Source organism: Carcharodon carcharias, chromosome 15 (assembly GCF_017639515.1).
Source record: "Carcharodon carcharias isolate sCarCar2 chromosome 15, sCarCar2.pri, whole genome shotgun sequence".
NCBI classification, from domain to species: domain Eukaryota; kingdom Metazoa; phylum Chordata; class Chondrichthyes; order Lamniformes; family Lamnidae; genus Carcharodon; species Carcharodon carcharias.
Window position 1 is genome coordinate 110,196,337 of NC_054481.1, and position 22,618 is coordinate 110,218,954.

At 43.1% G+C, this 22,618-nt stretch overlaps 1 protein-coding gene across 3 annotated transcripts in view; it reads left to right on the forward strand.

Annotated features, from left to right (window-relative positions):
• Positions 1 to 21,024, forward strand: part of LOC121288228 (matrix remodeling-associated protein 8-like) — a 54,457-nt gene extending 33,433 nt beyond the window's left edge. The window contains exons 6-10 of one of the 3 annotated variants that reach the window (XM_041206695.1): positions 10,102 to 10,260; positions 11,220 to 11,250; positions 12,437 to 12,531; positions 14,664 to 14,759; positions 16,770 to 21,024. In XM_041206695.1, coding sequence (XP_041062629.1) covers positions 10,102 to 10,260; positions 11,220 to 11,250; positions 12,437 to 12,531; positions 14,664 to 14,759; positions 16,770 to 16,795 — 407 coding nt within the window. In that variant the 3' untranslated portion in view covers positions 16,796 to 21,024. The remainder of the gene's footprint in view (positions 1 to 10,101; positions 10,261 to 11,219; positions 11,251 to 12,436; positions 12,532 to 14,663; positions 14,760 to 16,769) is intronic. The other 2 variants (XM_041206696.1, XM_041206697.1) reach the window with 2 other exon arrangements.
• Positions 21,025 to 22,618: the final 1,594 nt, after the last annotated feature.

Genomic DNA, 22,618 nt, shown 5'->3' on the forward strand with positions numbered 1-22,618 from the left:
TTGTTCATGCCACTCCCGTATCCTTTCCCCTTGGCCCTGCAATTATTTCCTCTCAGGTGCTTCTTCATTTCCATTTTGAAAGTCATGATTAAATCTGCCTCCGCCACCCTTTCAGACAGTACATTCCAGCTCGTAACCACTCGCTGTGTAAAAAAGATTGGTGAAAGGATTTGGTTGTGATCTAGCTGTGATTGATGAATGGGTTCATTTGCATGCAGTTTTACCCTCACACTATGCCTTTGCTTTCAGAAAGGTTTTATTTAATTTTTCACATTAGATAAAGACAGGTGGGCAAATCGATATGCTCCAGTCACTGCTTCAGACTCAAGGAAAAGTACAATTTTCCACTCAGACTCTTTGTATAAAGAAGAGATTGATCCTTTTTGTTTGAGATATTTGATCTTAAAAATAAACCATGACAATTAAGATGCGGGCTAGATTTTACCAGCCCTCTAGGGACAGGTGGTGGGGGGATGCCATAAAATGGCGAGGGAAGATGGGGAGGGTGGTGGTGGAGTGCCTGTTGCCTTCCTGCCGCCATGGCATTTTACCAGTGGCATGTAAGGTGGAAGACGGTCCCCTGTTCTGAAGCCAACTGAGTCACTTAAGTGGCCAATTAAGGGCCCCTTCCACCGCCACTGGCATTTTACCAGCGATGGCGGGTGGGCACTCCGCCACATGGGGAGTCTGCCCAGTGAACATTGGTGGCCTCTCTGCAGCATGGGTGTAGGACCTTCTAACCAGGCACGCTGTGGCCCTGAGAGGATTCCCGTGATGGCAATGGCTGCCCCTGTGATAACACTTACCATCTTTTCCCCCCCCTTTTGCAAGGGCCTGCCTGACTGGCCCTGGCTCTAGTGACACCAAACCCCACTTCCCAGTTACAAGGACAGCCTGATCCTATGATGCCCTCTCTGGTAGTTGTAGTCCCAGAGGTGACCGCTGCTCCCAGTGGTACTGATTAGCTGTTGACCCTTGATTGGCCAGCAGATGGGGCAGGTGACCAGCCTTTGAAGGGATGGGAGTCCAGACGGCAACTAATTAGACAATTACAAGAGCAAAATTTGGCTGCTCTGAGAACTGTATCAATTTGAATTGATCAGTGCTGAAACCTAACTGCCCTTTTTTACGTACTTTGTCCCAAGGTGAGAAGTCAGTACATAACAGTTACTCACACACTTCAGCCATTGTTTCTATTTCTGTTCTTTTGAGTCATAGAATGGTTACAACTGCAGATGGAGATCATTTGGCTCATTGTGTCCATATGAACTCTCTGTAAGAACTATTCAGCTAGTTCTATTCCCCTGCCTTTCCCCTGTAACCCTGGAACGTTTTTCTCTTCAGATAATTATCCAATTCCCTTTTGAAAGCCACGATTGAATCTGCCTCTGCCTCACTTTCAGGCAGTGCATTCCACATCCTAACCAGTCACTGCATAAAAAAGATTTCCTTATGTCATGTTCAAACACCTAATTATTTTGCACTACTCCATGATTAAGGTCATTTTAAACAATACTAACTTTAATGACACACAGGGCTTGAGCTTATGGCTGGAAGTGCAACATAGTATTGTCATTGCTGTCAGGCTGACCTATAGTTGTTTCTTGAGGCCTGTTGTATAGCTTGGAATACAGCTCATACTTTGGTATAAGTCTTTAACATCTTGGGGGTTACCATTGACCGGAAGCCGAACTGGACCAGCCATATAAATACTGTGACTACAACAGCAGGCCAGAGGCTGGGAATTCCGCGAAGAGTAACTCACCTCCTGACTCCCCAAAGCCTGTCCACCATCTACAAGGTACAAGTCAGGAGTGTGATGGAATACTCTCCACTTGCCTGGATGAGTGCAGCTCCAACAACACTCAAGCAGCTCAATACCATCCAGAACAAAGTAGCCCACTTGATTGGCACCCCATCCACCACCTTCAACATTCACTCCCTCCACTGCCGACACACAGTGCTGGCAGTATGTACCATCTACAAGATGCACTGCAGAACCTCACCAAGGCTCTTTCGACAGCACCTTCCGAAGCCGCAACCTCTACCACCTAGAAGAACAAGGGCAGCTAATGTACAGGAACACCACCACTTGAAAATTCCCCTCCAAGTCATACACCATCCTGACTTGGAACAATGGGCTGAATTTTCCCCCCCGTCGGGGGAGGGGGGGAGTTGTGCAGGGGCAGACGGTAGTGAGCGCGAACCTGACCGGTGCACCCGATCGGGTGCGCACTGCCATTTTACATGGGTGAACCAATTAAGGCCCGCCCAGCGTGATGCACACCCAGAAGCACTGTGCACTCCCTGTGCAGGCGGGGGGGATTCCATGAGTCGGGGCCTGCGCTCTTTCATGTACGCGCGTGAAATGTGCCTCAGAGAGATTAGTTTAAGTTCTGAAAAATTTAATAAAGGAGAAAAAAATTTAAGGACATGTCCCCTTATATGAAACTGTCACATGACAATTAATTTTTTCAAAAATTTTTATTTAATTAATAAACCCTTCATGAAACCTCACCCCGCCTGTGGGCTTTTCACCTGCCTGCCAACCTTAAGGCTGGACAGGCAGCATTCTAAACAACTTTAATTACTTTCTTAATTGCCTTAATAGGCCTTTGACAGTTCGGCGGGCTTGCACCCCGACATCACTGCGCGTCATTTTACGTGTCGGTGAGTGGGCCCCGCCCCTGCTCGCCGACCCAAAAATTCTGCCCTATATTGCCATTCCCTCAAAATCCTGGAATTCCCTTCCTCACAACACTGTGGGCATTCCTGCAACACATGGACTGCAGCGGTTCAAGAAAGCGACTCACCACCACCTTCTCAAGTGCAATTTGGAATGGGGAATAAATGCTGGCCTAGTCAGCAATGCCCATGTCCTGTGAATGAATAAATTACAGAAGGATCCCCAGTTATACAAATGCCACATTAATAAAATCCATTTAGATAATAGACAGAATCTCATCACTGAAGGTTTTTAATAATTGAGAGCACACTGCATTAAAGATTTTAAAATATTTCCACTGTCTAGTAAAACCTTAAGCTTTATTTTAAAGTGAGAATAGCAGGACCTTTTCTAATGCAATTAGGCCTCATTGGGAGTGTGGTGTCAACTGCTATAATTTCAGCATTGCAGCTATATTGTGTCTGTCGGAAACCAGAAGATGGACCAGCCCTCATATTATTCATGGCGGTTTGACAGATAGGGGGAGATTTGGACCCATTTTTGACCCTGAAATGGTCATTGCACACAAGGTGTGTGTTAGAAGCTGGAAGCCAGAGGCTTTTCTGAAATCGAACATTAGACCTATTCTAAATAATTCTGCTGAGCTGTGCTCACTCTATTGAGCTTCCTGAGGCAGCTCCCCTGTTTCCTTTGGACCATCAGCGGTCCTCAGGTAGATCCTGTGTGTGGGAGGACACACATGCCACAGCTGCCTGCAAATAGTGGTACGGAGCCAAGAGAACACTCCTGCTCCCTATATCTCCAGCAGGGAATGCCAATATGATATTGGACATATTTCAAACAAACTTTGTACACAACTGAACTCCACAAAATTGGATCTTTTCGCCCCATTTTGCACCCACAAAAAGGGTGAAACAAAGTCACTTTGTTCCCCCAGAGAATTTTCAGAGATTACTAATATAGCTTTGTGCTCAGTGAGTGCTGCAGAAAGATGAGGGGAACTGGAAAGTAACAAAGCTTGTGTCATCTGCGATAGATTTTTCCTGAAATGGAATGTTCAAAGCAAGACTGATACAGGAAAGAAAAATACAGGAAAGAGAGAGATCAGAAATCAAAGGGTTTAATTGTAAGACCCCCAACCCTTGAATGATGTTAATTTAGGGCACTGAAGACCTAGGAAGGAGTATATTGCAACTTAATAATTACAAAGCTATGGCAAGATCCAGATGCCGCAACACATGTCTGAAGTCTCTGGATGAAGAAAATAAGTTCTTTCAGCTCCATCCAGAACACTACCATTAAAAGGGAAAGGAGAAGTAAGGAAATAGCAGTCAAATCCAAAGTAAATAAGGGCTGGCTATTGCTAGTGTTGGACATCTTCCCATATCCCCATCTTTTTGACATTAATGCATTCAGGATCCCCAACATAAAGCTCCAGTCTTAAAGAACTCCTTCAAAAAAAAAAATCTTATGTGAAGGAGGATGTTTAGGATTTTAATTAAATACAAGAAAGTAAAAACATTAGTATTAAAATTGTCACGTAATTAAAGAGATTGCTTCTGCTGCAAAATACAGAATTTATCCCAGTCAACATCAGATTGGTACAGTCTTGGCAGGAGAGAGCAATGTGCTAACTAGCCTCTCAAAGCTTGTTATTATTTTTTTTGCTTCTGCCTTTTGAGCGTTTTTTCTTCCTCCTGTCCTCCTCGCTACTCTTCTAATACCCACACCTCATGACATTATTATTCCTTTAAAAGGTGTTTTACATCCCCAACTGTTTTATGAAAGTTTGCTTCTAAGAATTTCCAGAAGTTCTGAGACATGAGCTGCATCCTGTTCAGTTGATTTGATACATATGGGAACCATGTGGAACTGGCTGCATTCCAGCAGCTCAGGATTTTTCAATCCTCTGAAAAAACAACAATCAGGGTCATTTATTTTAACAAAGAAAATAATGATTTGAGCATATTAATTTGTAAAAGGAGAGTGTTAAATGATGTAAAATCTCAATGTTTATTTTTTAAACCTAAAAAACATATCAGAATATAAGTGGCTTGATGGCCAGGATTCCTGAATTTGATACAGCTGTGAACCGAATCATCAGTCCGCCTTCGTCCATGTGGATCTTGGTTCTAATTCACAAGTGAAGGATATTGGGGCCTTTGTTCCAGAGGCACACTGAAAAGAAAGGTCAAGCAAGACTTTGAGATTAGGAGATTACTACTTTACTCAGGAACTCTCCTTGAACCGGAGTGAAAGACGATGATTACCATTGATAATGCAGTGCTGGTGTCTGGGAGTACTCAAAGCTGGACATTCCAGGCAACTAGGGTGTTTTGGTAACTGTAGTTTAGAAACCTAACACATTCAAAAATTTTGTAGTTAATGGTTTGACTGCAGACTGTTGTGTGCACTGTTGATAATGATATGCACAGTTGATGTTTGAGTAGAAAATTAGCTGTGTACGTGGCCACGTTGAAAATCTGAAGATGTTGCTTTCACTTGATGTCATTGTTATGTGACAGAAAAACTGACTTGTAATGGAGTTGAGGTCTTGACCTAACCGAATGGCAGATAAGATGCAAGGGGCTGCATAATCTACTCCTATTTTTGTATCCATTTCTAAAAATGTTAGTTACAGTTAGTCCAAATTAGGATGAACCAGTATTCAAAGAGATCAACAGAGGTTTTATGTGTTTTGGCTTTACTGTGGGCTGATTTAGAAGATGCATTGTGTTGTGTTTGGTAAAATATTTCAGGTCTCCTCCAGTTGCTGATTGCTGCCCTGCTGAGAGATATGCTAGGGCCCTTAGATACTTGGCTCCCAGGTGTTTAGTCCCTCTTTTGAGACTAGCAACCCTGCTCAGTATCCTGCCAAGAAATAGTTACTTGTTTTAATCAAGTTCAAAACTGGAAAGACAGAGGTGAGGAGGAGGGGGTGTGAGCAGCAGGATTTGAGCCAAGTATTTACTGCTAATACACATGCATCAAACACATGAATAAATGGATAACTCACAGTAATCAAATGGAACAATGGAATTTAATTTTAAAACCCAGGCCGGAATTTTCCAGCCCCCCAGCCCGCCCCATGGTGGGGCTAGTGAACCACTGAAATCTCTGTTTACATCGGGACCGGAAGACCCCATCAGCATGAGTGGCTTGAAAATTCCAGCGCCAGACTTTTGGCAGCTGCTTTGTTGTAACCAAGTTTGAATGCTTATCCATATAGCGCCCTTAATATAGTAAAACATCTCAAGCTTCTTTTCAGGATTATCAAACAGAATTTGACACAGAGCCAAGTAAGGAGATATTAGGACAGATGACCAAGAGCTTGATCAACAAGGTAGACTTAAGGAGTGTCTTAAAGGGGGAAAGAGAGGTGGAGAGATTTCGGGAGGGAATTCCACAGCTTAGGCCTCAGCAGCTGAGGCACAGCAGCCAATGATGGAGCAATTAAAATCTGGGTTCAACAAGAGGTAGAATGGAAGAACACAGAGGCTTGTAGGGTCGGGGAAGGGTACAGAGATAAGAAGGGGCAAGGTCAATGAGGGATTTGGAAATTTTGAGAATTGAATTTTAAAATTGAGGCGTTGCTTAACTGGGAACTAGTGTAGGTCAGTGAGCATAGGGATAATGGGTGAACAAGACTTAGTACGAGTAATGCGAATGGACAATAGAGTTTGGGATAAATTAGATTAATGGAAGATGGGAGGCCTTCCAAGAGTGGGATACAATGGTCAAGCCTAGAATCAATAAATCATGCATGAGGTATTCTACTACTGATAAGCTGAGGCCAGGGAGGAATCAGGCAAAGTTACAAAGGCAGAAATAGGTCGGTACCTTATGTCTTGATCAAATACAACTCTAAGTTTCCTAACAGCCTGGTTTAGCCTTAAAACAGTTGTCAGGGAGGTGGATTGAGTCAATGGCTAACAAATGGAGTTTGTGGCAGAGACGAAGATGAAATTGGTTTTCGTCTTCCTAATATTTAGTTGGAGGAGATTTCTGCTTATCCAATACTAGATTTTGGACAAGCAGTCTGACAATTTAGTGGAGGGGTTGAGAGAGGCGGTGATGAAGTAGAGCTGGGTGTCTTCAGCATACATGTGGAACCTGATGTTGTGTTTTCAGATGATGTCACTGAGGGGCAGCATTCAGATGAGAAATAGGAGGCAGTCAAGAATAGATCCTTGGAGGACACCAGAGGTAAAGGTCCAGGAACAGAAAGAGAAGCTATTGCAGGTGATTCTCTGTCTACGCCTGGTTAGGTAAGAATGGAACCTAATGAATACAATCCTACCCAGCAACTGGAACAGATGCAGTCGGTGGTGCAGGAGTCATACCATCAATCATAGTATAATATTGTCCTTTTGGGTGTAAACCAGTGCATAATTGAAAAGCTAGAAAGTCGTTATGCTGGAAGGGGCTGCCAAACTCGCATCTGACTAGTCCTCAACAGCACAAAGTGCAGTATTGCACTGTACACAGGGGAAAGACTTATACAGCAATGTGCCTCATGGACCCCAAAGCACAGCAGTGTGACTAATAAACTGCATTATATAGGAGTATGGCTGACACACATCACTGTGCAGCAATGTGACCAATATAGCCTGTTACATAATCATTTTGTCCAACAGACAGTGTTATATTCCAGAAAGCCAGTTGGTAAAGGAAAGTGCTGGAGCCAATCTTCATGCACTTATCTAAGCATTTATTTGCAGAGTTACACATTACAAGCATACACTTCCAAATCAAACAATCACAGTATCTTTCGCAATCTCTCCTTTGCCTCCACCTATCGCTGGCCTTCTATCCAGCTTCACCTGTTCCACCTCCCTTAAACAGTATATACTTCACCACATTTCTACTCCCCTTTAGCTCTGAAGAAGAGTCATACGGACTCAAAACGTTAACGCTGATTTTCTCTCCACAGATGCTGTCAGACCTGCTAAGTTTTTCCAGCATTTTTTGTTTTTGTTTCAAATTTCCAGCATCCGCAGTATTTTGCCTTAATCACAGTATCAACCTGTGCCTAGTTTTAGGGGTAGAGTGAATCCCCAGTTAATTTCCACTACCTGCATAAAATTAAACACAATTAATATACAATTAACAGCCAGTAACAAATGTTTTAAACTTTTAAGCTCTAACTACATTTTGCTAAAGTATTTGACAGAGTTCTTACTCAGTTCAGTGCTTGTGGCCTTCCATGAGATACTGATTGACCAATAAAAGCATTCAGGTTAATGCCCTGGAGAACAGTGTGATGTGATCAGTGACATGACTCCTGCACCACCGATTGTATCTGTCATTATCACTATTTGATATTTTTAAGTATTAGACTAATTATAAAATTAAAGTAGAAATTGTCACTACATACACTTTCTCCGGAGCTGAAGGTAACAACGTGGCAGGATGTTGTGGTGCAGGGATGAGTCAGGGACTCTTGTGTGCCTGAATGTTCCCTGGGTTGTGATCCTACTTAGTTAATCCTGGCTCTCGTGCTTGGCAGCCCCTGTGCATAGTTTAGTGTCTGAACCAAAAGTAAGACAGTTTCCGTCCAGCCTAACTCACATTTCTCAGGCACCAACACCTAGGAATGCTTTGTGTTGGAATGCCATGTTCTATGGAAAGATTAAGGCCCAGATTGTTGCCACCGAGGCTGGAAGCTAGATTTGGAAAATTTTCCAACTTGCCGGAAAGCCTCAGTAAAATACCCCAAATCATTAGATTTTTACTCTGGGTTTGTGGGGGATTGGGGGTTAGAAGCAAGTGCAGGATGGAGTCAGGCCTGCTGATCCCAGAGGCAGAGTGTAGATGGCCATTGGGGGTGGTGGACAAGTGCCAAGACGAACTAGTTAGAAGGCCTGCTTTGGTCCTCTGGAACTTTGTCCCAGTTGTTTCAGAAGCTTTTAGGCTCTCCAGACCCTACCTCTCACACGCCCAAACAGCAACCCCCATGGCCTCTCATGCCCTCCACCCACACTCCACCACGGCCCATCATACTGTCCACGCCAAGTCCCTAGCCACTCACCCAGTATCACCATGGGCAAACTTCAGGAGCTTTGTGGCAATGAAAATAAACTTCTAACAATATAATACAGCCCTCATCCCTACACACTTGAGAGTGAAAACCTCCCATTCATAAACCCATTCTTTTATAAAAACAAATTTCTATTCAGTTCCCACATCAAAGTCAGCTAATCCTTTAATAGCTTCTTTAAAGTATCAGTCAAATTGTGAACCCAGAACCCCCTGAAGATAATTTTAGCTTTTGCAAATCAGCCAAACATTCATAATGACATAACATTAGCCCTTGGGGAAATGTCAACAAAGAATCTATTGAAACTGCATAAACAGATGCTACTGTTTATTTTTCTAACCTGCTGCAGATGGCTTATCAACCCAAAGCAGTCTAGCAGAGTGCTTTTTTCACTCTCAGTGACAGCTGCAATCTCTCTTCTCAAAATCCAAGGCCCCAAGTTCTCCTTCTAGGTGAAACAGTGATTTACTTGTACTTTCAATTACAGTATTCACTGCTCATGATCCCCTTTTCTCCATATTAGGGAGACCAAACACAAACTAGTCGACAGCTTTGTCGAACACTGCTGTTCAGTTCACATACAAGAGCATAGCTCCCACTCTGACCTTTCTGTCCTCGGCCTCCTGCAGTTTACCAGTTTGCTGAAAACCTATTATGCTTCTAACTTTTTCAAGTTCTGATGAAAGGTTATTGTCCTGAAACATTAACTCTGTTTCTCTCTTCACAGGTGCTACTAGACCAGCTGAGTATTTCCAGCACTTTGATTTAGTTTCAGACTTCAAGCATCTGCAGGAATTTATTTTTGCACCATTGTGTGTGTTTGTATAAAAGGTGAGGCTATAATTACTGAACATTAGTTTACCCAATCATTAATTGCCAGCAGTAATATGTCTAAACACCGGACAAACAGTGCAAGGAAAAGTGAAATATCCACCTTAAAGAACCAACTTGCTGGAACTGAATATCCTTAATGGAGATCTGCTGGATTACTGCATTATTCAAATCCCATCCATTCAGTTAAATTGCAGGATTTGGTTGTTATAGAGTGGGTTATTTCCTCAATTCTGTTTGCTTACTGGTAGAGAATCTGAGGTACAGGAAATACTGACAGGCTGGTGTTTGCTGAAACGGGGGAGTTGTGAGATTCAGCCAGTGTTGAAACAGCGCTACAGTATAACTAATCCAGATCCTGCCTAGAGCATAGTCCTTAAAGGTGAAGACCACACTAGGAGCTGAACTTCACAACCAAGCACCAGAGTGCCCAATGCTACTAACAATGCCACAAGAGGCCAAAGAAATTGACAACGTGTGGATTCCAAATCTTGAATGTGTGACTTTATTTTTGAGGAATTTATTTATTTGTTTATGTTTTTAGCATCTACATCAGTTGAAGTCCCGAAAGTCGTCAATGTTTTTATTCCGGAACGTTCTTCACATTTCCTTCATCAATTCGGATACATTCTGGCAACACTACTATTGCTGGCCATTCTGATAACCATCATTGCCCTGATTACCCACCGACAGAGAAAGCGAGGTGATGTCTGTAGTTTCCTTATTTTTTCTGGTTATGTATTTTATATTTCCCTGCCTCTTTCCCTTCCCTTACCCCCGCCTTAAGACCTCTGTCAGAGGACATGGTTTACAGGTAAAAGGGTAGGGTTGGGGAGGGACTTTCTGGGCTGCTCTCTAGTCAGTTGCTAGGAGCTATGTGGGAAAGGTTCCTACTGCTCTCTCCTGTCTCCCGTTCCTGTGTGGGAACTGCTGGCTTGTGCTTTCCACCTTGCCCCAAAAAGGTGGAAGAGATCAGAGATTCACCTCATGTGTGTATGTATGTGCGCATGCATGTGTATACACATCATTGCCCTCTTATATTGCAGAGAGCCAGTTGGTGAAGGACAGGACTGGAGCCAATCTTTGCACAATTTGGTATTTATTTCCAGAGTTACACATTACAAGCATACACCTCCTAACAAACCAATGACAGCTTCCATTTGTGTCTATTTTAAGGGATTCCAGTGAATCTTCAATTAATGTCCACCACCTACATAAAATTTAATGCAATTAATATACAATTAAATCCTTCCCTTGAAAACATCAAGAACAAAAGGGCACAGACTTAAAATTAGAGCTAGACCATTCAAAAGTGAAATCAGAAAGCACTTTTTCACAAAAGGATAGTAGAAATCTGGAACTTTGTACCCCAAATGGCCACAGATGCTGGGGGACAATTGGTGCTTTCCAAATTTTCAAGATTGATTTATTTTTGTTAGATAAGGGTTTGGAGTTGAGGTACAGATCAATCATGATCTAATTGAATGGCAGAGCAGGCTCGAGGGCTGAAAGGCCTCCTGTTTCTTTTTCCTAACTCAATAGTTAAGTTCAAAATGCAGCTTTGTCTCACAAGCCTGCACAACCCACTAAACAAAGAGCAGCTGAGGGATGCATACTTGCCCTTTGAATTCCTTAGCTCACAACTGGGTTTTCCTTTTTCAGGTCTCCATTACAATGTGAAGACATCTCAGCCGTAAGTGTTGACTTCATCATTCAACCACCTCTCACTGCCAGCATAAACAAACTCTTCGGAAGACTTGTGATCAAACCATACACTTACCACATGACCTGGGCAGCTAGCCAGATAAACACTGAATTAAGGTCAAAGGCCTTTGGATAGAGGTCTGTAGCCACGTAATGCAAGGATCTTGACCCTGTGGCTTGCAGTTCTTAAAGCTCCTCTTTGCATCCTAAGGTGAGGGAAAACCAAATGCTGGAGCTGCAAACATGCTCCTCTCCCAAAAAGCTCAAGGGTTCTGGCTGCAGAGGTAGCACCCTGCCACATGAGGAACCTATGTGGTGGAAATTGTTTTATATATATTCACTGATATCACTAGAAAGGCCCATCCTTAGGTGCCCTTTATGAGGGGTTATTCTGCCTACAAGGCATTGTATTGGATGGCACAGTGGCTAAATTTGGGAAGTGCACTCATCTCCTGTGTCAGTCACATTCACTTTTTATTCTGGACTCCCAAACATCAATCTGGTATCCAGTCACCTGCACCCCTCTCTTGGGCTCCCAATTTCCTAATTTTCTGTCTCCGGTTTTTGATCTCCTACTCCTCTTTCTCAGGCTCCAGTTCCCCCCTGCTGCCCTCTCTTAGCCTCTCACTATCCTGCCCTCCTTTCCCAGTCGTCCAGTTTCCTACTCCTCTGTCTCAGGCTTTAGATCTCCCGTTCTCCTTTCTCATGCTCCCATGCTCCTGCTCCCTTCTCTCAGGCTTCCACTCTCCTGCTCCCCTCTTTCAGGCTCCCAGGTTCCTGCTCCCTGTTGTAGGGTGTTGATTATAGTTCAGTAGGTTTGAAGAAGTCTTCATAGTCATACATAGGTTAACTGTAAGACTTTATTGACTCTTAGATCTATTTACAAATATACAGTAAAGGGTACAAACCAGGAGCTGTTCAGTTTTTTTTTTCCTGAGGTGGGGGGATGTGGTGGTTTGATGTTTTATTTGTGTTCCCTTTATTTCAGGTATATTGGTAGTAAAATATATTTGCTTTACCTTTATTCATATAGAGGTCTACACTTGAACAAAGGCAAAATTATTATGCAATTTTTAAAGAAACCAAAAATAAATAAAAATAAGCGCTTGTCTCAGGAGCTTCATTGACTGCTAATGGTCACTCTCTCAATCTGTGCTTTCTCCTCAAATTAACAGGAGAACAGATGTTCCCCTCAACGATTTTGTGATTGACACAACTGACCTGAGACTGAACAAAAATGAGGGAATAAAACTGGGTATGTGTGATATTGGTAAGATTTGCTAAACGGTACACTCAAACTTCATTGTCTTTGCTCACCTGAGACAGGTCCTAATCTCCTCCTTATCATTATGAAGATACAGAATTGCTGGATAGGAAAAGACCAGCTAGAGTCATGATGCATTAATCATCAGGATTTTCAATAATCCCCCACTCCCAGCAGCCCTGTTATCTTTTGGGAGAGACAGAAACACAACCCAAGGCCAATTTGGTGGTGGTGTTGGGGGGGGGGGGGGGGGGTGGCGGAAAAAGGAAAATTCCTTTTCAACCTGCTGTGGTGATCAAAACTAGCGCTTGATAATGATCATAATTTATATTGCCTAGTATCTACCCATCATTTGAATGCTGTGTTCTCTGCCCTAGTCAGGAATGGTCCAGCTCTCATTTTGAAATATGCGGTGAATCAGTACTCACTTCACAAGCTGGCAAACAAATGAAGGAGCAAAACAGTCATATTGTGTGTACCCCTTGCGCTTTGGAGGAGAGAATACAAGTCTGAACCATGAATGTATCAATTATAATGTGCTGATCACAGATACCTGCAATTTTTCTGTTTTTTTCTCTCCCCATCCCTGTTCTGAAGTCTTTGACATATGCTGAGGAATAGGTTCCATGGACATAAGTACTTCACTCAATGGTCATGCTTCAGATATGAACCAAAGTGTACCACAAGCATTTATGGTTCACGGGGCTAAGGGGAAGAAAATGGGGCACTGTATTTAATTACCAACACAAACATGAAGGGTCAAATAGGCTCTTATTGTCTTAACTTATATAACTTAATGACATTTGGATGCAAGGGACATGGGGCAGGATTTTCCTCCTGTCGGGGGCAAAGTTGAAGTGTGGACGCGCACAGGCACACCTCCGATTGGGGGCATGGGCTATTTTACATGGGCAGGCCACACAGAAGTGCTGAGCGCTCCCTGTGTGGGCGGGTGTGGGGGTGGAGTCTGTAAACCTGAGAGTGCGCTCTTTCACGCATGCGCATGAAAGAGCGCACTCATCTCCCTGAGGCTAAGTGCTGCCTCAGGGAGATCAGCTGTACTGTCAAAAGTATTAAAAATAGAAAAAAAAAAATCCCTGACATGTCCCCTCATGTGACACTGTCACAGGAGTTGGGACATGTCCATAATTTTTTTTTAAACTTTAATTAAATTTTTAAAAATGCTACATGAAACCTCATCCTGCCCGTGGATTAGGTTTCATGCTTACTCTAAAGCCCACTAGGGCTCCTGGCCTGTCCGCCAACCTTAAGGTTGGACAGGCAGGTCCATTAATTAGTTTAATTAGTCTGTCAATGGCCTCAATTGGCCATTGGCAGGTCGGCAGGCGCACAGCTGATTTTGCTGCGTTCCTGCCTACCTGAAAATTTAAATGGAGCACCGTGACATCAGGAGTTCAGCCCGATGTCACCATGCGTCATTTTATACGTCGGCGAGCGGGCCCTGCCCTCCGCTCGCCAACGGGAAAATGCTGCCCATGATAACCAAACCCAAATTGTCCTCACTGAACATCTAAACATTCTTACTTTCAAGCCCCACACTGTTATTAGGAACTGTAATTAATTCCCCCTCTCCCACTCAAGCTCAGATGATTCAAACAAATGATAGTCCCCTAACCTCAGCCCGGCACAGGCTTAGATCAGCTAACAGCACAGATCATGGATTGAACATTGGACCTTCTTAGTTTGAATGAATCAGTGCTCCAGCAGGTGGTGCATTTTCAGACTGAGCCATCAGGGGAAGTGGACACTCTGATACCCTTAAGTAAAATGATTATTCTCATTTACTGGACTGGTGTTCATTTGAATATCCCTGACATAATCCCAGTATTCAGATCCCCACTGATTAACACAGCAACCAGGAGTTATATCATCAGATTATACTGACAGGAGCTCCATTTCATCCTGTATCGCTGAAGGTATGTGTGTAACTTGCCTAAGGGTGGAGTTATATCACTGACTGCAAGGGTAGGTGATTTTCTGTAGCAGTGACCAGTTGAGAAGCAGGAGATGGGAAGGGCAGGTGCATGGGAGGGTTAGGGCATTTGGGATGGAGAGTGCAGTTGGCCTGATCGTTTGTGCTTATTGCAGAGTAAGAATACTGCAGTTCTCATTTTTAGCAGACTACAAGAACAACATACTAAAGGAGAAGGCTGCAATGTCCAGAGAGAAGGTGGAGCTGCTCAGGGAGATCCCCCCAAAGAACTTAGATAAAGGTATGCTGAGGCTTATACCCCGTAATCCTTACAGTGTCTTCATTTATGTTTTTCACATTTTTCTAAATATTCTTGTTATGAAGTCCATCTTTTCATCTCTCACAATCAACAATCCTATTGCTACCCTGTAATAATCAGCCAGGAGCTCAGTGGTGGGATGTGTCCGTGGGCAGAATCTTGTGTCCTCTGCCAAGTTGAGTTTGATGGCAAGGATTGTATTTAATCAGGTGGGAGGATGCGGGTGGGGACCCCGCCACCATCCTGCCTCCACCCCAATTAAGTCTGTAGTAGGAAGGCTCTCACTCACTTCTCGCCTAGGCCTCAGGGGATTGTTGTACTGGCAGCAGCCACTGCGTCCCCAGTGGTCATTGCTGCTCAATAGAACTGCCAGCCTCGGTTGACAGCACTCGGGTTGGACTTCCACCCACAGGCTCTTGATCCTGGGAGATGCCACTGGCCTGTCAAGTGCCTGAGTGGAACGAGATGCGGTGGGTCTTTCCTAAAAGAGGTGACACCAGGCTCTCACTAGCTTTCCTTCCGGCGACAGAGACTCCTATAGCCCTGTGTCTATGATTCCTCCACAGGCTAATGGGATGTGGATCTATGTCGTTTTTCCACAGTGATGGAATGTAAGTCTGTGACTGTGATTACCTCATGCCTACACCCGTCTCCAAATGAGTTTACCTTTTACCATTCCCCTTTAAATGCTGGGAGCAGCATTAATAGCTTTAATGTAAGACTTGCTCTACTATCTTGGGAAGAAGTCTCGTCTTAGAGAACTGCTGGCCAATTGGATGGACAGCAGCTTTGCAGTTCCAGCAGCACCAGCTGGAGCAGTGACGATTGCTGGCGCTACAGGCAGTCCCACCACACCGAGGAGCCAGGTAAGTTCACTGTCGGGGTCTCAGCGAGGGGTTGAGGGGGATGGGGGAACTGGGTTTAAGAGGCCAGGAGAAGAGTTAAAAGAGGGGAGGCTGCCTCCAAGGGACCCGCAAAGAAGGTCAACAGTCTTGCCTGACACCAGCCTGCACAGCTTAAGCTACTGGGCTCCCTGCATGGCGTCGGCCTTCCTCCACCGTGAGTAAAATACCAGCGGCGGCAGGATGAGTCCCTTAAGTGGTCATTAATTGACCATTTAATAACCTTAGTAGGCCTAAGGGTGGGCGAGCTGCCTGATGCCTTCCCCACTCTCCATAAAAATTTCAGACAGGTTGGCGGCAGGCAGGTAGGTAATGTGATGGCGACCCCTGGATTTTACATGCCGCCCCACCTACCTTCAAACCTACTGGTGGGGAAGCGTAAAATCCAACCCTGTGTGATTTCCCCCACAGCGTTGGGACAGAGGTCTGTGTCTGTGATTCTGCAACAGTGATGGGACATGAATTTATGTCTGATTCCTCCAGAGTGATGGGATGGGGATCTATATCTGTGATTTTCCCAGAGTGATGAGGTATGGTCTGTGTCTGATTCTCCTACAAAGTGATTGGATATGGGTCTGTATCTGATTTCCACACACTGATGGGATGTCCATCTGTCTGTGATTCCAACACAGTGATGAGGTATGGTTCTTTGTCTGTGATTCCACATAGTGAGATGCTTTTTCTGTAGGGTGATTTCAGTCATGTTGCTGTGGTTACTCTATAAGTGGAGGCTGGGCATTTGTCCATAGGAAGAGCAAACTACATCCCCTATAGCTCTACTAAATGGTTCCATTTTAATGGGTTCGTTTTACATGTGGAACAGAAGCTATTCTAACCCTGCCTCTTGATAACATACGGTGCCTTCTGCTAGAGAGCAGGAGAAGGAAAGGGGACAACCCTGAATCTCAGCTCCTCAACATCTACATCGTTCAGTCAATGACTGGAGGCCAAGGCATTCATAAAGCAAGTCTGCTCATTCCCACAGGTGAAGGAGGGAAGCGTTCCTCTGATTATTAAACTTGGGCAGTTAGTAACAATGTACTAATTTAAATGAGAATCAGTACTAATTTCTTCTGATTTATTTCCTCAGGTTTTGAGAAGCAATACTGGAAATAAAGAGAATGATGCTGCTGGCTGGATCCAGAAGCTGATCAGTGAAGGGTCTATATGAGGAAATCAGTTGCCTTTTATCAATATCCTTCAATAATACAGCGCTTAATAAAAGTATACATATCAATGGTATTGTCATGAACATATCCCAAAACTGTGCAGCAAATTTTGCAGAACCATGACCTGAAACTGCCTGACTGGGAACCTTTCATTTATCTGACATGTCTGCCGTTCCAAACCTGCAATGGTTTTACTTGATGAGGGAGACAGGCACCAGTAGCATTCTACGTTAGCATCATTCATCAGAAGGAGAATGGTGGATTTCATGGCTGGCTTTAACTGTCCACGTGATGTTAGTTGCAGGGAGGGTAGAGATTCTGGGAGCATAAGAATGCAAGGGTAAATGTTGCTCCTTTCAAAGTATTTGGCTGTGGTGTTATTTGAAGGAATGACCACCAAAGTTTAATGGTACACAATATGTAACTTGGGGGCTGTAAGTACAACACACAACTCACACAGTTACTTTCCAGCCATGACCAAGTGGAAGACCAAGCAATTTAATAGCTTAAAACTAACAACAGTGTGGATCACTAGACCTGTAACCTGTCTATCCTCCCATCTGCAATTCATCAGACTGCCCTTCCCACCATCTCCAATTTCACAATGTCTCTCCTTCCATCTCCAATTCTTCAGTCTGTATCCCTCCACCTCCAGCCATTCATTGTCTACTCCCACCATCTCCAATCTCTGTGGTTTCCCCACCATTTCCATTCCTTCAATGTGTCTATCCCTCCATTTCCAATCCCTCTGTGTGTCTGTCTCTACATCTCCATTCTCTCGGTGGGTCTATTCCTGCATCTCTAATTCCCCAGTCTCTTTTGCTGTCCTGTACAGCCCCTCAATCTGTTTAACACTACGTCTTCAATCCTGCAATCTGCTTATCTTTCATCCCATCCCTCAGGGTGTTTCTCCTTCCATTTTCAACCTCTCAGTATATTACTATGAGCCTATTCCTCCATCTTCAGTCTCTGAGTGCTTCTTTCTTCCCGACCAGCAACTTGTCACTACAAAAGGTGAATTTTCTCTTCTTTTAAAGATTCTTTTTTTTCTGGTTATAATTCAAGTAATAAGTCTCAGGATGTGAAAAGTTCCACTAAATATTTTGTGAATAATTTCTAAAATGTGCTGCATAAAACAGATACCATCCCATGGTAATCCGAAACTGCGACAATTTTTAATTATTCTAAGCAAGAATGACATTATGCAAGATTAACAGTGTATGACAATTATTCAATTTATTTGTCTTATTTTTAAAATGCTGCAATTTCAAAAAACACATTGCCGTATCTCTTGAACCTGCTCAGTCCACGCAGTTACCGAGGCAGCATAATATCTAGGTGTTTCATCCCACATTTCCGTTTCTCACTTGATTTTCTTTGCATGGGAGTATATCTGTCATATCATCTAGATGACTTATCACTGGCCTGTGATCAGTAGGGTTCAGCCTGGGATAGCTGTCACTTGCTTAGGATCATTGGGGTTCAGCACTGATGCCAGGGATCAGCCTGAGGAAACTGTTGCTGGCCTGGGATCAGCAGTGGATCTATATTCATATATGGTGTGCAGCTTCAACTGCAACATAACTGATAATGATACAAAGTAGAAGGAGGAGACTGGGTGAGTATTCCCAGTCCAGATATAACCACGGCCAGTGCCATATAAATAAAACACTGCTCTTTCATTTTTTTATTGTAAGTGCCCAATGATTTTTGTATAAGTAAATTTAATGGGTAGAGTTGGTCTTCCCTGTATATTAACTACTTCATAAAAGAAAAGTAGCCATCCAAAATCAATTACAACTTATTTTGAACATATTTGTCAGATTGTCTTTTATTTAATTGAGGTCAAGACAGGACACCACCAAGATCAAGATTAGTTGGAGACAAAATCAGCAACATGAGGAAGAGTTTAGCTGACACCAAGTTTGGGTTCTTATAGACTGAGGTTTGTAGGAAGAAGAAAAAATGAGGTAGATGAAGAAAGAGTTATACAGTTTGAGGGCCTGGGTGATAATGAGTTTGAGTAGGATATAGTAGTGTGATGGGATTTGATTTCAACATCGTGAGAGTGATGGGAAGGGGGATTAGTGAGTAAAATTGGCTCTCCATCTGTCCATGTCTTGTCCATTACTCTGTCTAAACTGTCTTCTATCTGATGATATTTTGATACTAGACTATTTAAACCAAAATTCCAAAAACATACAATCAGAAAATCACTGTTGTTCAGCAGAAAATTTCAGCATTGCTACTGGTGCCATTCCCCCCGACCCTATTAATTGCAGGTATTTTATAGGCCAGTACATGTGAAAGTGTTGTCTGAAAAGATCTGTAGTGAGTTGGCACCAAAAAGGCCTGTGGTTACTGTCTACACATGATGTTGTGGAAATATAACTTTTGCTAACTTGCCAGACAGACTTTTTGTTTAATTTATTCTTTCATGGGATGTGGGCATCACTGGCAAGGCCAGCATTTATTACATAATTGTCCTTGAACTGAGTGGCATGCTAGGCCATTTCAGGGGGTAATTGAGAGTCAATGACATTACTGTAGGTCTGGAGTCACATGTAGGCTAAACCAGCAGATTTTTAGTGCAGATGGGTTTTTACAACAATCAACAACAATTTCATGGTCACTATTACTAAGACTGCCATGGTGGGATTTGAACCCATGTCCCCATAACATTAGTCAGGGACTTGGAATTACTAATCCAGTGACATTACCACTGCTCCACCATTTCCCCTGATTCCATAGTGGAGCTCTCTTCAATCTCTGACCTAGAGACACACCCAGCAAGTTTCCAATTCCTTTTCAAGATATAGTGTTATTATTCTGTAAACTCTAACTATTGGAAATAATACATTAAAGCTTCATTTATCATAATCCTCCCAGTAATAACTCCTACTCTGAGCCAACAAAGACAGTCTTAAATAACACACATGCAAATTTCAATCCTCAGTGACAGAAATCCCTTTCAAATCTCCACAAATTTGTAATTATAGAGGTTGAATGTTGTAATACCAATTCCAAAATCAAAAAAAAGGCAGGATTTGGGGAGAGTGAAGGGTGGGACTGGGACAGGTGAAAGTGGAATCGGAGGGGTGCAGGAGGTAGGAGCAACAGAATGCAAGGTGACATTGGAGTAGCGTAGGGATTGGCACAAAGTAACCCATATAATTTAAGGATGAAGAGCAGAATTTTGGATTTGTCTGGGTAGGATCAAGCCAGTGCAGGGGATGGGATTGGACAGATTCAGGGGGTAGGGAAGGGGAGGGTTGAGAACAGGTCAGGCTTTGGAATTGACCTTACCCAGAGATTGGAATTGCTCAAATGCAGGAGATGGGGCAGGATGGTTTGAGATTGACCTAGTGCAGCGATTGGGATTAGCTCTTGCAATAGTTGGAAATTGACCCAGTGCAAGGATTTGTATTGACTCAATGTTTGGAGCAGGACAGGAATCAGGGCAACAACAACTTGCATTTATATAGCACCTTTCAACATAGTAAAACATCCAAGTACTTCACAGAGTTGATATAAAATAAAATTTGCCACCAAGATACATAAGGAGATATTAAATAGGTGACAAAAATCTTGGTCAAAGAGGTAGGTTTGAAAGAGTGTTTAAAATGAAAGAGGGGTAGGCTTAGGAAGGGAATTGCAAATCTTAGGACCCAGGTAACCGAAGGGAAGGTCACCAATGGCAGAGCAATTAAAATGAGGGATTTGCAAGAGACCTCAGAGGGTTGTGTGGATGGAGGTGGTTACAAACATAGGGAGCGGCAAGGCTATGAAGGGATTTGAAAACAAGGATGAGAATTTCAAAATTCAAGTGCTGCTGGGACGCTATGTGAGTTAGGATATGGTCAGCAAACTTTTGGATGAGCTGAATTTGACCAAGGGAGCAAGGAGAGTGGCTGGCCAGGAGTATGTTGGAATAGTTGGGTCCAGAGGTAACTAAGGCATGGATGAGTGTTTCATTAATAGACAAACTGAGGCATGGGTGAGTGAAGATGGACAATGTTACCGTGGCTGAAAGAAGACAGTCTAGGTGTTGGGACAGAGCAAGAGTTGAAATTACAGCAGTGCAGAGGTTGGAGTTGGGCAGGTGTGAGATTGGGGTTTAATGAAAATTCACTCAAAACATTACTAATAATGACATCCCCACTTTGCAAAACATAGGAGTAAATGAGAAAGTGAACTTTTATTTTAAAAAATACATTTCTAGTGTCCAGTATATAATTTTTAAAATTCTTGTTAGACTGCTCAAACCTGGCCTGGAAAGGGAGGAACATTGACAAAAACACTCATAAAATCTGGCACAAGATACCAAGGCCTGAATTTCTAAGCACCTCACACCCACTCCAAATGAGCATGTGAGGGGGTGGGGGGGCTGGGGGGTGGGTAGGGTGTGGGGTGTTAAAATATCAGGATTGGGCAACTAACCATCCCCTCCTCTTTAAATTTTACATTGCAGATATTGGGCCATGGACCATAAATGGCAAGTGGGGGTGTAATTAACGTACCAAAGTCATGGCCTGATGACATCATCAGCCCCACAACTTTAATAATAAGGGGAGGCCTGACCTATGGGATTCCTGACAACTGATCCAAAGCCGGAGCTGCATGTTCTCCAAGGTAACTAAGCTTTTTAAGCATTCTTTGTGGGCCAGCAAGGCCCCTCAAGGAAGCTTTTGCTTTGCCTAGCTCCAATCAGCAGTTTCCCCTCCCACCCCAATTGCCAGCCTGCCACAGCCCTCCTGATCACAGTCCTCCCGATCACAATCCTCCCCTGCCTGTTAATATCGAGGTCAAATTTCCTTGCATTAAAAAGTATAATTATTAAAACTATAATGTACATGTGAGACCTGCAGAGAGGAGGGGGAACAGACAGGCTTTATTTAACTACTCCCCACTAAAGCAATGAAAATATGGAAAACTCAAAAGTGTGTTGAAAGTTTTTTTTTAGAAAGAAGCAGTTGAGGGCAGATTGGAATACAGCAATTTGTTCTAGTCCTGTACGTTCCTGTGATCCTAGTCTTTAGGAGAGGATTCAAGCTGTTGCTTACTCCTCGACCTTTTTCTCTCACTTCATCCAAAATTATTTTTTTGGCACATCAGGAAATTATTTTATATAAATATCTGTATCTGACATGTGTTGCTCTTTCTGTTATCAATACTTTACCTATTGCGCATTAAAACATTAGCTCTGCTTTGCAGTCTAACTGGTGCAGCTATTAGTGTGACATGGGCTATGCTGTATGAACATAAAAAGTGTCACTGCAATAGGATTTCTTGTGTTCCTACATAATAGCCCCATGCAAATAATTGGGAGTTACTTCCCATTAAGAGTGTGTGTAGTGCCACTTTAAAAATGTTGGAGATTAGTGCCTGCTCACTAGCCAATCAAATCACATTATTGTTATTACATGCTTATCTCAAGTGTATTATAGAGTATACACTCTGTGTATACTGGCTTGATACAGTTCTACAGTATGCTGTTAAATGAGCAAATGTTCATGAATTTAAATAAAGAAAACACATGCCTTGGTTTGTCTCATTTATTAATCAACCGTTCCCACAGCAGTCAAGTCTACTGCACAGTAAGTGGTTCCTGCATTTCACTCAATATTAAACTGTTCAGAAATCACAACACATTTAGGAACAGGAGGAGGCCATTCAGCCCTGAGAGTCTTGTGGTGTGTTATAGTTCACTCAGGGAGTCAGAGTTGCTGTGGCAACATGCACTTTTACACGCATACTGTGGTCTGGAGCT